The sequence below is a fragment of the Lottia gigantea genome (assembly GCF_000327385.1).
Source record: "Lottia gigantea unplaced genomic scaffold LOTGIsca_16, whole genome shotgun sequence".
Taxonomy (NCBI): domain Eukaryota; kingdom Metazoa; phylum Mollusca; class Gastropoda; family Lottiidae; genus Lottia; species Lottia gigantea.
The window spans coordinates 1,083,148-1,100,868 of NW_008707965.1; the positions used below are offsets into that span (position 1 = coordinate 1,083,148).

At 30.0% G+C, this 17,721-nt stretch overlaps 1 protein-coding gene across 1 annotated transcript in view; it reads right to left on the reverse strand.

Annotated features, from left to right (window-relative positions):
* Positions 1–10,259: 10,259 nt before the first annotated feature.
* LOTGIDRAFT_113008 (hypothetical protein) overlaps positions 10,260–17,721 on the reverse strand; it is a gene marked incomplete at both ends in the record, with an annotated part of 29,315 nt that continues 21,853 nt past the window's right edge. The window contains 11 exons of the mRNA XM_009051158.1: positions 10,260–10,477; positions 10,991–11,198; positions 11,716–11,799; positions 11,931–12,075; positions 13,075–13,261; positions 13,528–13,681; positions 14,037–14,132; positions 15,997–16,119; positions 16,742–16,870; positions 17,178–17,232; positions 17,459–17,595. Of these exons, the coding sequence (XP_009049406.1) occupies positions 10,260–10,477; positions 10,991–11,198; positions 11,716–11,799; positions 11,931–12,075; positions 13,075–13,261; positions 13,528–13,681; positions 14,037–14,132; positions 15,997–16,119; positions 16,742–16,870; positions 17,178–17,232; positions 17,459–17,595 (1,536 nt within the window). The remainder of the gene's footprint in view (positions 10,478–10,990; positions 11,199–11,715; positions 11,800–11,930; positions 12,076–13,074; positions 13,262–13,527; positions 13,682–14,036; positions 14,133–15,996; positions 16,120–16,741; positions 16,871–17,177; positions 17,233–17,458; positions 17,596–17,721) is intronic.

Here is a 17,721-nt window from a genome sequence, read left to right on the forward strand (position 1 = left end):
GTTATAACTGAATAAATCTTATCTATTCTTCATGATTCTTTCTCTTATATACTTTATATGGAAGCAGAAAGGGGACAAAAGCATATATATATAACATATTATGTTATACGTGACGATCATTTACGCCTATCTTCGTTTTGTCAAGATAACATTTTCCACATTTAAATGAGACTGTCTGATTGCTGGCTGAGACTTAAATGTGAAGATCTTAGTTGATGTCCTCTTTTTGCTTCTGTATATTGATAAAGTATATTTTTGGAGTTCTGAGATTTAATTTTACATAAGAGGTTATAAATGGTTTTCTGAGGAAGTGGAAGCTTGAGTATAATCTTAAACTAAGTTATGACGTTTTTAACCACCCTCGCTTAGAAACATAACTGTCATTAAACTTTTACAACATCATTGACTTAGCACAGAAATAATCCAAAATAAAAACATAAGTATACAATCAAATTAACATAAGATGTTTAAACATCAGGACATTCAACATTTTTTTAACCAGGGACTCCATTCACAATAACTTAATTTAGAACGACATAAGCATTCTCTTCATCTGATTGGTCAGGCGTTAATATCGATTCTAATTTACCCAATCAAATTAGTTTGCAGCATTTCAAAATCTTGATTTAAATGTAAGTTCAGTTTATGTGAATTGAGTCCAATCTAGCAATTGCAATGTAAGTAAAATAGTATAACATTGAATTTAATGAGGCTTTACATTCTTCCAAAATGATAATAAAAAATGAAAAATTGAAGACAAAAATGATGAAAAAATGACCATCATCAACCAGAGCACTTAAAATGAATCACAAATATTAAAATCAACCTAAAAATATCAACTTATTTAAGATATAGCAAAATGAAATGAAGAGTTGCTGCCTGGCAGAAAATAATTACTTTAATTACCACTTACAACAATCTCTAGTTCTTATAGCAGGCCATAAATAAATAACAGTAAATCAGCTGGATAACAGTGATTCCTTGATATCAGATTATCCAGCTGTACACAGGCCCTTGAAATAAACCAAATGAGCTCAAGGAGTCTATCTAACGAAAAGGTAATAAATTAAAGTTATATATAAAGACATTAAGAAATAGTAAGATAATATAAATAGGTGTAAAGCTGATCTAAAACCTCTATCTACAGTGTAATATACATACAATATTTATTCAAACCAGAAAGAGTTCTCTCCCTTTCGAGAAATCAAACAGTTAACTCCCCTTAATTTGCCTAAAATCATTGCACACAGAAATAATGTTGAGCTAATCTACAACCAATTTCTACAGACTAACAAGAGTTTTCTCCCATTGTATTAGTCACTCAGTTATCCCCCTTTAGTTTGCCTCAAGTCACTGCATCCAAAACGATGTGCAAAATGATCTAAAAATGAGCTTAAACCTCTGTAAAAAGTGTAATTTTATCCAATAATACACAGAGTACTAATCTAACTGCAAAAACCTTAGTGTTATTGTGCAATGATCATTTAATAAATATTTAGACCATCTCCCCTCAGTAGGCTTAGCCTTGTCTCACTGCATGATATTTCTTGTGTATCATATCAGCTGTTGAGTGTGGAGCATTACTATATTATGCTACAAATTATTATCAAAACTTATCTAATGCTTTAATACATACAATTTTCTACCTATTAAAGCTACCATGTCCCACAAATAATTTTTAAGATTTTATACACAATGAATTGACTGAGATTACACTATAACAGATCAAAATTCAGATTACACATCCTGATAATTAACTAATGTTCTGCATGTCCAAATTGGTGAATAGATACTCCAAATATAAATACATCATACTAACAACACCAAATACAAAGGGCTCTAAAAAGCCACGAAATGCATAGCTATTTGATATACTCCAAGTTCAAAGCTAGAGATAAGAGAAAATAGGCCAAAAGTCAATTAGATACTCTCTTGTACTTTACAATCTGGCACTGAAATATTTTATAAAATGTTATATTTGTAAATAGAATTACAAATTTCAATATATTTACGTACACATACATGGATCAGAATAAGAAAAGAAAGGTGTAAAACTTCATTTAATTTCTCTAGCTTTAAACCCAGTGATTCTAACAACATACAATATTCATTTTATCAAAAATTGCATATTTATAATTATCTTGATATGATGGTATTTTATGGTTTTTCGTTGAATTATTTGATTTCCAAAAATTAAAAAAAAATTGTACAAAAAAGGTCACAATTAGGCAAAATTCTTATGTGATAATCTTACAAAAATGAGAAGAGATTCCAAAAGGAAGATCAAAAATTCCAAAAGGGTGAAAAAAAGAAAATTTTTTTGGTAAGTGAATTGGAGACATTTGAAATTTAGCATATATTAATAATTATGTTGAAGAGGTAATAAAACAGTCAATCTGAGACAAAAACTAAGTTTTAAAACTTAAAATGCATGGTGTAGTTATAATGTAGTATGTAATAAAATCTAAGTTAAGTTAATTTGTTAATGTCTAAACTAAATTACTATCATCTACTGATTATATACATTATTATACAATTAATATACAACTTTATATTTTGACACAGACTATTGTTTCCATGGTAACAAATTCTTTTCAAGAAATCTTCAAATATCCCCAAAAATATTAAAATGCAGGAGTAATGGAAAAGGAAAATTGATTTTTTGAAAGAAAACAATTCTGACTGCATCTTTTCACCAATATCATGCCTGCAAAATAACTTAATCTTTGGTGCACTTTTAGCTTTAACTATATTGAGCTTTGTCTCAGTTGTTAAACATTGTAGGCTACTGTTTTAATATGAATATGACAATATAAATTGTATATGATTTTGATTACAGGTGAACAATATTGCATTTTGGTAGCTTGTAAATATACTGTTCTGTATACATTTTAAAACTTTATACCAATTACTAAATGTTATTTGAAGTATATGTATATACACTTACTAGTATAAGTTCTAATTGTTTTGAGTTATTGCACAAATGTATTTTGGTACAGATATTCTAAGATGCCAAAAAATGCATTTCATACCTAATTTCACCTAGATCCCTGGTGTATATATTCTAATAAGTATTTTAATGAGTGTATATTAATGAGCAACAATAGGTTTCAATTTCTTTATAGTAGTTCCAATACTATTTATTGCACACAAATTGTAAATTAGATGTTTCTCTCCTGTATTATCTCTATATAGCAAAACACTATCTAATGGTGGAGTCGTATATTGCTGACTATAGACTTAAGACTAGACTTAAACCAAGAACAGTCTACTTTGAACTTGAATAATTAGTAATTGTCACTATATTTAGTAATTGTCACTATATTTAGTAATTGTCACTATATTTAGTAATTGTCACTATATTTAGTAATTGTAATTGTCACTATATTTAGTAATTGTCACTATATTTAGTAATTGTCACTATATTTGCTCTACCTTGCTTGCATTGCTCTTAGAATATATATCTTTTTAGGACATTCAGATAAATGCATAAAGACCATAATTAAATACCATCTTCACAATGTCAAGCTATTATGAACTTTGTACTTATACATTGACTCCAAAAGCTACTAATCTTATATCACTTACATGTGTAAATGCAGTGATTTGACTAGATTGTATGCTAGTAAATACAGCCAATCAGACGCCAAGTTTGTTGTGGGCTATGGTTTGGCTGTACAATTCAATCAAATTTCGTGATACAAGAAAGGTGGCTATTGCAGTCAAGGTATAAGACGAAGTTGGCAATACCTTGACTATTGTAAAGATGAATTAAATGCATGGTTATACTGTTGGTGAAATAATTAAATGCTTCATATTCTTATTAAGATCATCAATACTGACATAGCATCATATGGGTGATACTCAGCAAGTCTAAATACCTCAATAGTTATAATGTTAATATATTTGTGTAAATTCAGTAAGTCTTCAGTCATCAGGCCCTTGATATCTATATAGATAATATATATTTATATAAACTCAGTATGATCATGATATACCATAATTATTGATTTACAACATCTCTTATATTATAATAGTTATATATATTATCACAGGCTGCAACATAAAATCCATACAGGGTCATATTAATGATTGTTTTCTATACATACTAGTTCAAAATGTTCATTTTAACATGAAGATGAAAGAAAAGTTTCAATAATATTTTATTTCCAAGAAAAAGGAAAAATTTTTCTTTACATTTCTGAATCATTTCAAGAATGCTGCTGCTACCCCACCTCCTAACAATTCAGCATAATCTTGTGATAGATTTCATGCTACAGCCAATTATCACAATCTGTTCTACTGGTCAACAATTGTTAAAATTTTAACATAAAATAACAAACAGCTCTGAGGACTGCTGTCTCTCAAATTAACATCTCTAAAAACAATAAAAAGCCATTTTCTAATAACCAATATACTTTGTTCAGTATATATGAGAATATATTATATGTAAAATTCACATAAATTTGCATGCATTTAGATAAATTTGCATGAATTTACATAAATTTGCATGAATTTACATACATTATGTTAATTAACGAGATTCACAGCAATTAACATCTTCAGCTACATTATAAAGTGCATTTTATCCATTGCAAAAACACAATGAAGGTCAATTAATGTCAAACAAATATTTACATGAGTGCATATATTTACATAAATTTAAATGAATTAACATAAAATTGCATGAATCGATACATTTTTTAAAAGGACTATCTACCTGACAACAGGCACTACAAACTATTTCTGCTCTACTTGGTCTATTTCACTAATTTGCATATTCAATACCCGTTAATTAATATGCATAAACCTAATTTTGGCTAGAATGCACAAAAATGAAATTAGGCCTAATTAAAGTTCTTTATTTGTAAGTAAATTATATCAGTCAGAATCAACTAAGATTCAACATTTTAGCAAATGAAAAATCAAACAGGAAGCAAAATTTGGTCCAAGATTTTTGGTCTACAAACTCTTTTCCATTATGTATATTATATAAAATTTTCATTTTCAGCCTAATTTCATTTTGGTGCAAACAGACAGATAGCTATATATCATCATATTCCTACACCATTAAAATAGTCCATCATCAAACAAGAGATTCTTCACCACCATCACTATCGTAGTAATCCGCCATCAGTAAATAACGAGCTTTAATTAGATTGGCTGAGACCACATTGTTTTCGCAGAATCGAACCTTCTTTAAATGCTGAAAAATAAACCAGTCAGAGCAAGTTGAATTTAAGGCTTTGAGATATACCCTTTTTATAATGAAATCAATTAAATTCAAAATGGACTCCTGGGCAAAATGCAATGATATTATGAGGTTGAATATTTAATCATTGGATAATTTCCATGTCAAAAAGTCAGGAAAACAAGAAAGAAAAAAAAATATTGGCAGAACTGTATACAAACCTTGACTCATCTTTCTAAGCAGCACAAAAATATTAAATAATAAATTTGTAAATATTAAAAAATGCTTTAAGGTTACACAGATATCTCTGATAGTAATTTGAGTATATCTGAATAATAATTTCATTATTTATTTCAGAGTATGATTGTTTACTTGAAATAGTGGTTAAGACTATCTGGCTTATAATATCAATAATTACTCAGGCACATGACAGCATTTTGCAGAAAAGCATCAAACAATTCGAGGTGTCCCAGGTAGATAAGCACTACCAGTGGTGGAAAATTTTCATTTTTATAATTAAGAATTCCTAAAGTATGATTTGACCTACCTGCTCATTTGGAATTATAGTGTCTTCTGTAACACCAGAATCTGTAATAGACAGGGAGGGAAATTTCTCTTTAGATATAGAATATTAAACTTTATAATAATATAAATAATTAAAATATTGAACATAACTTGTTTCTCAAAATGCACAAATTTAAAAAAATCTAATCTAAGCATTCAAACAGCATTCACAAGATGCATAATTGTATCATGTAAAACAACTCAAAAAAACCATTCTGATCTTATAAAGTCTTGATTTAATAGATTATTTGTTCATGCAATCATTGATATTACTTTAAACTGTGTTTTAAAAAAGAAAACATTGCTAATATTAGTATCTAAATAAGATTTATATATCTGTTTGGTAATTAGATTCATGCAAAACTTAAAATTTGTTATTAAACAACATGGCATAGATTTATTATATCTATATGATATGAAGTCTGTATACATATATAGTAATGCATAGTACAGAACACTTGATATCACTTTACATTTGAATTTTTCTCACTGATTCTTTTAACACGATATATTTTGATCAAAAGATGAAACGATTGTTCCAATCATGGTGAATATGACTGATCAAATAACATCCAATCTGATTCAAAAGCAGTTCTAAATGTTTCTTGTCTTGTATTATCTGGAAGTGTCTCCATTCACCATGAAACTGAAGTGATTCATCTTTAAATCAGGTCACAACATTATGCATGGCAAATAGAGTCACTTGCAAAAGCTTTTTTGCAGCCAATGGCATATAAGAAATAGAAACTTAGTTTAAAGATTGATAAGTATATAGTAAGACACATTATTATAGAAAGAAGTAGAGATAAAAAAAAAAAGCATAGGATATGTTATGTCAAACAGGAGTAGAAAATAGTTCTACTGAAAAGGTCAAAGGGTACGATATTATTAGATTTATTTCACATTGCCTTCAATCAAATAAAAAAAATCCAAAGGTGAGTATCAGTTAAACTTGTTACTTCTGTGATTCTGGTAATTCAAAAATTCATGACAAGAGTACGATGTCACCATAAAAAATATCTAGGAGTTTTAGCGTTAATGGCATCATATTTTGTCAAGTTTTTCCAGACCCACAGTCATTCAGTGGTGCAACTGGAAGCTATGAGTGTATCAGATATTCAAACTAAGATCACAATATCTCTTTACAATCCCTATAGTTATGATTTTCTTATTTTTCATTGAAGGCAATGTAAACTGTTCATTAGCAAGATTTGATATTATTTAGTAACTATGAATTGAAGTATCTGAAGGTAAAGTATCAAAATATTAGTTAGTTTATATTACTGAAGATCTTAAATCAATGTTAATAGAGTAGTTACCTGTCCATGAAAAAAAAAATGCTCAAAAATTGGGTTAAAAGAAATTTCCTAACCCCGCTGATTCTTATCCTACCCTCAAGAGTTTACCAAAAGTTAGCAAATTAAATCGAACTTTAAAAGTAAAGAAATATTTTCATGCATGTAGATGTAATTAAAGGGTTGACATGCAAGCTATATTCTACCTAGAACTAAACAGCTGATTCACTAGATTCAGGATTAACTGTTCCTAATCGTAAAACTCGGGTACGTAGAATAGGTGGACTAGACACTGAAAATAAACCAGGTCGTCTTCACAAAAATATAAATCAAAATAGATAAATATCAGATTTAAAAAGATATAAAAACTGAAAATAAAATATTTTAAATGTGAAAAACAACAAAGTAATACCTATGTTGAATCATGGGGTAGAATCGGGTAGATTGATAATAATATGTAAATAAAAAGTTTAAAAAGTGGCTAAGTTTGTAACAGTTTTTAAGCAGACAGTTTAAAACCCACTAATGATAGCCAGAGACTGTTAAGTAACAAAGAGGGTAATTTTAGCTCATACCCAATTGATATACCAAAAAACATTATTAGCTTCGTGGTCTTTCTCAAATAGACATCGTGATAAACCCAGTTACAGGCGTCCCCTTGTTCTGGAAGGTGAGCATACCCTACCTAGATAGTAGCTACTACCAGAGTTATTACTACTGCTATTATTGGAGGTGGTCAATATTCATCATAATTCATAGTTTAGTGGGACCTATTGAAAATTAGACTTTTGTCAAAATGGGTTGCCAAAATAAAGTTATTATTATTATCATTTTTATTATTATCTAATAGTGTAATATAAACAGGAGTAAATTACAGATATCATACTTGAGGTTGTTGAGAAACCTCAGAGCAAAAAAGATAAATCAAAATTTGAAGGAAGGTTTGGACAAGGATTCATTGTCTATATAAAAAAATGGTAAAAGAATGAAGATTCAAGGAACAATATATGGTGGCAAAAGAGTGAAAACGTGGCAATTACAAACAAAAAGGATATGTAAAATGGCAGATCAGAAAAAAGAGTATGAGAAAGATGGAGAAAAGGACAGAAGAGTGAGAAATTCTGGTGTATAGTTTGAAGAAAACAAAGTTGACAACCCCATTCACAATAGAAAAGAAATTATATAATGGGCTTACTCTAGTATCTTCTATATCTAGCTATTGAAAATAAAATCAAATTATTGAAGCCAATCTACAAATTAATCTTGAAAATTGATCTAAAAATAAATATTGGGAGTAAAATAACAGACAAGAACAGCAATAGAGAACATTGAGTGGGTTAAAGGTAGTTAATAACAATTGCTTTAGGACAGAATCTTTTAAGAACTGTCAATAGGTATGGATACTCTTTTAGACAGACCTAATAAAACTCAACAAGAAATGTCTGTAGTACCTTCATTTTCATTGAAACTTCTGCTACATCCTAATAATAAAATACACTATTTGTGTTTTAAATTGTTTTCAGATTAAGAAAACTATTTTAAATCAGGTATATTAAAGAGGGGGCTTGGGTACCAGCTTTCCAGCCGTCAAATGGTGAATCTTTATCTATATAGTGTGTTGAATTTGTTATTCTATTAAAATCTATTGAGGGAGTAAGCCTTGTTTATGAACACTCTGAATTTCCATTATGTTAGTCAGCAAAAAATATAACAAACAACAGTGCAGTAATAAAGTCAAATTAACAGGCAACACAGTAAAATCACACAATGTGTTATTATCTCAAATCATTAATTAGGTGATATAAAGGCTATATCGAATGGAGAATAAACACAACTTAGTGAGAAACAAGTCAAGACCTACTGTTAACAACTACTGGAAGAATAGCTAGGATAATCTATTCTATAAACTGAAAGTACATATATCAGTTTTAACATGACTGGTTTTTTTCCAAATGTCAATGATAGTATTCAGGAATTTCATTAAAAATATCTTGATAGTTCAGTGAAATCAGTCTAGACAAAATATAATGGTGAAATTTGAGAAAGAGAAGAAAACTGGACATTACACCTGAAAACTGAATCAACAAATCACAATAGACAACATATATAACACATTAAAAAAGAATTCAAAGGAAAAATGTCTAAATTTATGCGTATATAAAGATATAGATTAATCCAATTAAAAAAGAGATGAACTTTTGGAAACATGATGATAAAAAGATGAGGAAATTCAAAAACATTGATTAGTTGATGCCATTGTAGTGATAATCATTAACCAATCATATTGCCGGAAGTTTATAAGCTACAAGTATCAAGTTATGAATAATCTTCCATCAGATCCTAGAATCATTTTCTATGACTTTAATATTCTATGTCTACAGCTATGTGTATGCAAAAGATTTGCAGTAACTAACTATGCACAAGTCTATGCTAACAACACTTACACAAATTTTTAAATATTATTTCTGCCATTTCTAAAGAAAGACAAACACAGTGATCATTGTACAGGGTTTCATGCAAAGCTACAACACCACATGATCAAAAATGCACGGTTTCAATATTCTGAACGCAAATAGCATCAAATTTGTTTAAAGGCCACAAGCTTTGTTTTATTTAAGACTTTAAGCCTTTAGCCTTTCTGATTGACCCATTAAGATATATATGTACGAGTGTATTTACTGATTCATCATATAAGGAATTCACAAAAAAGTCATGATTTTTAACACTTTCAAAATTCTGAAGATTGTTTGCCGTTTCAGAAAACTTTCTATCAAACTAATAATCAAATCAACATCATAACTTACCATTTCCATTTGTTATAGGGGGTGGAAGATCCTCAGGTGTAGGCAGGGTCACCATTACTGGTGGGGGTGGGGCAAAATCAGGAGGACTGGACAATACTGGAGAAAAGGGATCCTGAAAAATAAACAACAATGACTGGTTAATAAATTGATATAGAACAAAAAGGAGGTACGTATAGTGTTAAGATTGATATAAGTCAAGATTTTCCCTCAAATTTCCCTAATTTCATACTGAGAAATATCACATTAATACAAACATTTCATCTATCAGACGTGACAGGTTTGCACCTTATTCATGCTATGATTTAGAAAGGGGCTTGCCACTTCAGAAGATAAAACAAATTCTTTCTGTCAGTACTATACCCAATAATGATCCAATATTCTACAAATGATTATCATGATTGCTCATTAACTATATCTACTTACATCAAATGAGATGCCATCTTGACTTATTTCTTCCACAACTAAAGACGGAAACAATCCAACTTTACCATTAATTTCCCCTTCCCAGAATCCATCATCTACTCCATGATCTTTCCGTAATAATTTAATCAGTGCCCCCTCTTGGAACTGGAGTTCCTCTGCTGTCTGTCCCTCATAATCATACAGGGCCCTTACCCATATATCTTCTTCTACTGCTGTAAGGGTAAATCAAACTTATCATCAATTGCATGAGCTTAGAAGAAGAAACTTAGAACCTAATCCACATTTTGATCCAGTTGATTACTTAATGGTTAAGAATGTCACAATCACATGACATTTTGACTGACAGCTAGCTTTAGGTTCTAAGTAAGTAAGTAAAGTTTTTGTGCTTTAGAAGTGGGCAATCTAACCATAATATGTTATGTATGGATTGATTTCTGATTGACATTCTAGCCAATTAACAAATCCTAATGATCTGCATTGACTTGATGAGTTCGATCTGATTCAAATGAAAAATTGGATGACAAAGAAATCTTAAAGACATCTTAATAGTTCTAGAGGAAAAAAAAGATTAATCTATAAAAACATGAAATGGATTAGAGTTCGAAATAATAACATTTCTGACAGATGATCCAAGATATACTCACATTCTGGAAGAGGGGGTGGGAAATTATCAACAGGCATCACGTCTGTTGTCTGCTGTACTTCTAAATCACCAGAAGAATAACTGGATGTTGTTTCATGTTGAATCTCAGTAACTGGAGACTGGACATCAGGAGGTTGGGTTGCTACAGGGGTTGGAGGTTCACTCTGCACCTCTGTCTCTGATGTCACTGAACCTGTGGGTGGAGTTTTTACCCCAGTGTTGTTGACATCTACATAATTTTCAGGAATGTATCCACTTTTACCCTCTTTATTTCGTGCCTGAAATAAGTAAATTTTGTGGTTTTGAATCCATACATTTAAGTGTTCAGCGATCTAATCTTATCTAGTTCTCATGTGAAGCCCAATATATATATAGGGAATTTAAACTCATAGGAATTGCCAACGTACACTTGTATAAATTCAAAATTCAAGCTAATACTAAATGATATTCTAAACTCAAATAAAAATCGGTAATTTCCTTAAGTGGCATTTAGTAATTAGACAATAAATAACTGGACATAATTTTATGAATAACAATTACTTTAATAAATAACTTGAGACGTTACGACAAAGGTTCTTCTGTCATTTGCTTGATAAAGACGAAAGAATATTTTAATAAAGTAATTGTTATCCATATAATTGGGTTCAGTTATAAATTGATAATTGTGTTTACCAACTGCTTTATAACATTAGTAAAAGAGGTAAATCTAATTTCACTGCAAAATATTCAATATTTACCAAGAAAATGTGGCAGTCATTACAATATTGTCCAAATCAAGACAAAACACAAACTGACCTTGACCCAACCATCGCCGTCACCATTAGCAACCAACTCTAATTCTTCATCAGCTTGTATAGTTAATTCATCATAATTGGAAGCCTGGAACAGAAATTTACATAAATTTTCAAGTGATTCAAATACTTTAAATGGTTATAACCAAAACATAATCATATCCAAATTGTTTAAACCATTTAAAATTCAGTTGCAACAACATTTTCAATTTTACTTACATCAAACGCATACAGAGCGCGACATTTTAAAGGGTATTGTGTACCAGAACTGTGAGTAAATACAGCCTCATTATCAGCTGAAGTGTTAAACGTATCATCTATAAAATCATCATCATCATCATAATGGGTATACGTTGGTTCTTCACTGTGCTGGAAAAACAAAGAATATATGAAATAAATCAAACTGTCAATTAATTCCAGATAATGTAGCCAAAACAAACCAACAAATAACATTAGCCTAACAGACAAACATTACAATTATTATAACATGTTTTGGAAGAATAAAGAAGATCAAGTAATTTATGTCACACTACTAAGGGCCAAGTTTCTCCAAAATGTCAATCGACACAACCAAATCTAACAAAGCACAAAACTAAAAATTCCAATTGAACCTACTACTAGCGACCACAACTACAAACTATCTACTTAAACTACAATATCAGCTTTATCTGAATACGTATGTTAACTTGCCACTTTAAGACTTGGTGTTTTAGACTAGTTATAAGATGTACAAGAGTTACCTACCCCCCCTGAACTTTCTGTACGTAGTGACATCTGGCTAGGTGTCCTTGCCATATTTGAATCATCCGTACCAAGACTGTCCATCTGGGCATTGTTTAGATATTCATCTATATTCACTGTAATAACAAAATACAAATAACCATAATCATATTTCATTGACGATCTGATAAACCTTTTGAACCCTGAGTATAAATGAAAAATAACGTCATATACCCTGAGTGCCAACTGATATATAATAAAGCGTATGACATTAACATTGTGTGACATCACTTAGCAACGGTTGATTTGCCGCTAGGATTGAAAGGGTTAAAAAGCTGATTTGGATGTTTTGTTACGTGTGATTTCTGCAGGTTTCTATAATTAACTTCAAACATCCTACGTCAAACTACAGTGATAATAAGCCACAATTTACGAAATGAAATAATAATTTGTGTACTATGATTGTATATAGTTGATATGTTTAATATTAATACTTACATCCAGCATCTTTTAAGGCTTCTAATCTAGCTTCAGCTTTAGCTTTAGAGGTCTGTAATATAAAATATTTAATCATACTAAATTCATATATTGGTCTGATAATTCAATCACAATAACCCATAAAATATACAGAAAAATAATTGACCATTCTAATAGATCTGTCCTTGATATCACTGTCTGCATGAGCATTTCAAACATTGAGTTAATAAACCAAGTGTATCTACAAACACCTATTATTTGTATACCTATATCAATAAATATTAGAAAGAATAAAAGCTTTACCTCTGCCTTCCTGATGTTCTGTTTCAACTCCTCTAACTTTTGTTCAGGATCTTGAGTTGGTGTTGTCCCTCCTCCATCATTTGATTCTGATATCTGAAGATACAAGAGATATTTCAGGAATAAAAGGAATAATGGTAGTAAAATTCATAGCTTCAGTGATTCAAAACCTTTCAAGATTTCCTACAACACATAAATTGAGCCAAAACAGAAAATTCTACTCATCTGACAAAAGACTGGTGATAAATCATGATATATTTTTTTATTTTAGTATTTTGAATGAAATAAATAAAAGTTGTGCCATAAAATAAAATTGAACTCACCCTCTCTGAAGAGCCAGCAGATTGGATGATTTTCAAAGATCTAGTATAATCCCGAATTAATTTTGTTTCCTTGGCAACCCTAGCTGCCCATTTCTTAGCCTCTTTCTCAAGATCAGGCGCTGCATTGTAATCTCCACTAACTTTAGTTATCTATAATGACAAAAAATATATAATAGTTAGGACATTTTGTGAGGATAGCAGTATTTACATAATCTTGTTTGATTTCCCAATAACAAGGGAGGTTTAACATGCACAATCTGTAGCATATAGGGTCTTGCTTTATTGTTCCATTCAAACGATTGAACATTCATTGGAGAAATGAAATGAATAGCATTTTAATTCATAGTTTTCGGCCCCTGATAGGGCTAATGAAGTTGGGCGACGCCCTTCCCTTCCAACTGGGATCTTTAACAAGCACAGCCTGTAGCCCATGAATGCTTTTTTGGAGATAGAGTGATTGTATATATGGACGGTAGAGAAAGATAGGCTTTGTTGAAGGTCTTACCGGATCTTGATGACAAGGTTCAAACTGATATTGTAATAAATTGGTAAAAACAGGATACTGGTATAGAAAACATTGTAAACTGTACTGTCGACTTATCTACAAACATAATAACAATATTAATATCTTCATGTTTATAAAATATAGGATAGGGCTGAGATAAAATAAGTTAGACTAGATGAGGAATGTGTTTATCTACAAACATAATAACAATATTAATATCTTCATGTTTATAAAATATAGGATAGGACTAAGATAAAATAAGTTAGACTAGATGAGGAATGTGTTTATATACAAACATAATAACAATATTAATATCTTCATGTTTATAAAATATAGGATAGGACTGAGATAAAATAAGTTAGACTAGATGAGGAATGTGTTTATATACAAACATAATAACAATATTAATATCTTCATGTTTATAAAATATAGGGTAGGACTGAGATAAAATAAGTTAGACTAGATGAGGAATGTGTTTATATACAAACATAATAACAATATTAATATCTTCATGTTTATAAAATATAGGATAGGACTGAGATAAAATAAGTAGATGAGGAATGTGTTTATCTACAAACATAATAACAATATTAATATCTTCATGTTTATAAAATATAGGGTAGGACTAAGATAAAATAAGTTAGACTAGATGAGGAATGTGTTTATATACAAACATAATAACAATATTAATATCTTCATGTTTATAAAATATAGGATAGAGCTGAGATAAAATAAGTTAGACTAGATGAGGAATGTGTTTATCTACAAACATAATAACAATATTAATATCTTCATGTTTATAAAATATAGGATAGGGCTGAGATAAAATAAGTTAGACTAGATGAGGAATGTGTTTATCTACAAACATAATAACAATATTAATATCTTCATGTTTATAAAATATAGGATAGGACTGAGATAAAATAAGTCAGACTAGATGAGGAATGTGTTTATATACAAACATAATAACAATATTAATATCTTCATGTTTATAAAATATAGGATAGGACTGAGATAAAATAAGTTAGACTAGATGAAAAATACAAAAATATACAAAATAATAAGTAATCAAAAGCGGTATACTATGTTTATATTATGTATATAAGTCACAGATACTTATAGTACTTGTATAGCTTCTACCGCCATTATTCTTAATTTTAAAAGTTACAAATTTGACTATCCCTTTTAAAGAAAACACATATAGAAATAGACTGAAATTTCTAGTTTGAGTTATAGTTGAAGGGATTATGCGATTTTAGTACTTAATACTGTTAAAGTAAAATACAGACCCAAATAAATCCCCGAAAACGCTGACTGTTCCCCTTTAACTTACAAAATAGATATCTTTAATATAAGGTTTGAGAGTAAAACTGACATTAAAAAAGAGTTATATATACATATATGTAATATGAATTATAATAAGTAATATCTGATAAAGATTATAAACAGCTGTGACAAGGAATATAATATATATCTTATATAGTGACATAATATTGATAAAATATAGCTTGCCATAATCAATATCATCATAATATACTTTTATCAAACTCAGAATATACAGTTTATTTGATCCAATATTTCTTTTTTCATCAACTTAATCCATTATAATCTACAAACTTTCTCTTTGATGTTTCTATTGAAGTTTCAAACAGATGGGTTGCCAGTGAGTTAATAAGGATTCAATAAAAGATTCTCTGGCATTTGAATGTCATAATGTTTTCAATGGAATTTCAGGAACCACATATGTCAGACAGGAAAGATGGTAATAGAAAAAGTTTGCAAACAATGCTTGAAAATATCTTTTGAATCCGATGAACTATTATGTCTTAAAGTTTTTCATTTCTCATTCTAAACTTAAGCTAAAACTGGGTTTTCTAATATTTCCAATTTCCATTTTGATTTAATGCACAAATGTATGTTTTGGTCATAATATATCATATTAATGAACAAACAAACAAACCTTTTCAGCCTGTGTGACAATATTACGGAAACTCTCTGTCTCTGATTGGCTAACATCCGCTGCAGTGTGACCAATCAAAGAGAAGTATTCTTCAATTTTCTCATAAACCTCACCATCTAGTATCTGTAATGTTTAAATAGCATAACATTCATTCATGTGATCTCTTTTTAATTAAATGTGTTGGAGTTTTGTCTCTCCTTTTTTTTTTACATCTGACCCATGCTAATGAAAACTTGAAACATCATAGTGTACAATGAGGAAAATTTTGCCAAGCAGCAGTGTTAGCCTACTCTTTCCAACTAAGCTGCACAGTCTGTAGATCATGTTCTTAGGCAATTTGTGGCTACATATTTAACAATATGAGGGGGTTGGTAAACATCTATCTTTATTACAGGGATTATAAAGAGGTTTTCTTAATTTTTTATGTATATCGGAGACACTGACAGCATCAATTTGCGCCATTCCAATTTTCAATCAGACGTCAGTGGTTCCTGCAATTCGATTAAAACTAAGTGTTTGATGACGCCACTAATTGTGAAGGGCCTTATTTGATAAAGCATATTTTGTGATTAGTGATGTCATCAATCACTTTATTTTTGTGGAATTGCAGGAACCATGTCTGATTGAAAATTGGAATGGTATAAATTGATGCTATCAGTGTCCTCTATACACATCAAATATTCTAAAAACCTCTTCATAATCCCTTTAGGCTTGAATAGAATAATAATGTCAATATAATACTAACCTGTAATAATTCTGGTAAATCTGTACTATAATATCGTATCTGATGGGCGTTAGCTGCTGATAAGTTTAATATATGATCATTACGACAGGCTGTAGATCTTATTTCACATGCTTCTCTTCGACTCTTTAACTGAAAATTCAGAGATTTCAAAATCAGAATTTAACTTAGTTTAATATGGATACCTTACAGATACCATCGTGCAGAAAAGTAGGACGTAAAACTCCATTCATTTCATTTACAGATACCATCAAAGACAAATTTCAAATCTTGAAAAAAACTGTGATCTGATAGGTTCGTACAAAAAATTTCAACTCAATTTTAATGATTAACCAATCAAATGACATTGAACAGTAAAATCATCTAAATTAACAGGAACTTCTGGAATATACTACGAATGAACGAACTTATGAGAGTGAAAGTACAGACATGACTATACCTTAGCACTTGTTTTCTGTAAGCTAGCTAAGGATTGAAATATACCAGTAGATTTTCTTTTTAATCTGAAAGAAATGAAGTTTCATGTAACATAACTCGAAATTGAAAAAGGCTCTTGTTAGAGGAGCTAGCCTGGATTAAATTGAAAACTATAAAATATCCATTGTAGATTGGGATATATTTTACAGATCTACACAAGTACAAATAAATTAATTGCTGATTCTATAAGTTAATCTATTCCCTATGATTTTTAACATCCAGATAAAAACCTTTTAGACTTACTTGTCGTCTGCTTCAGCTGATTTCTGCCGAGCCTCATGAGACAGGCTTTCCTCTGTGTTATATAACTTCTGGGATTTCACCATCTCTGATACAGAGTGGGACAATTCTGATTGGATTGTTGTTAACTGGGGCATCACCTACAGTAAAATACAAGATATACAATTCATAATAAACAACATCATAATGGTGCAACAGGACAGGTGTCCACTATTGTATGCAGAAGCAAATAGCCATGGTAAGATACAGAGTGGGATCACAGTAAA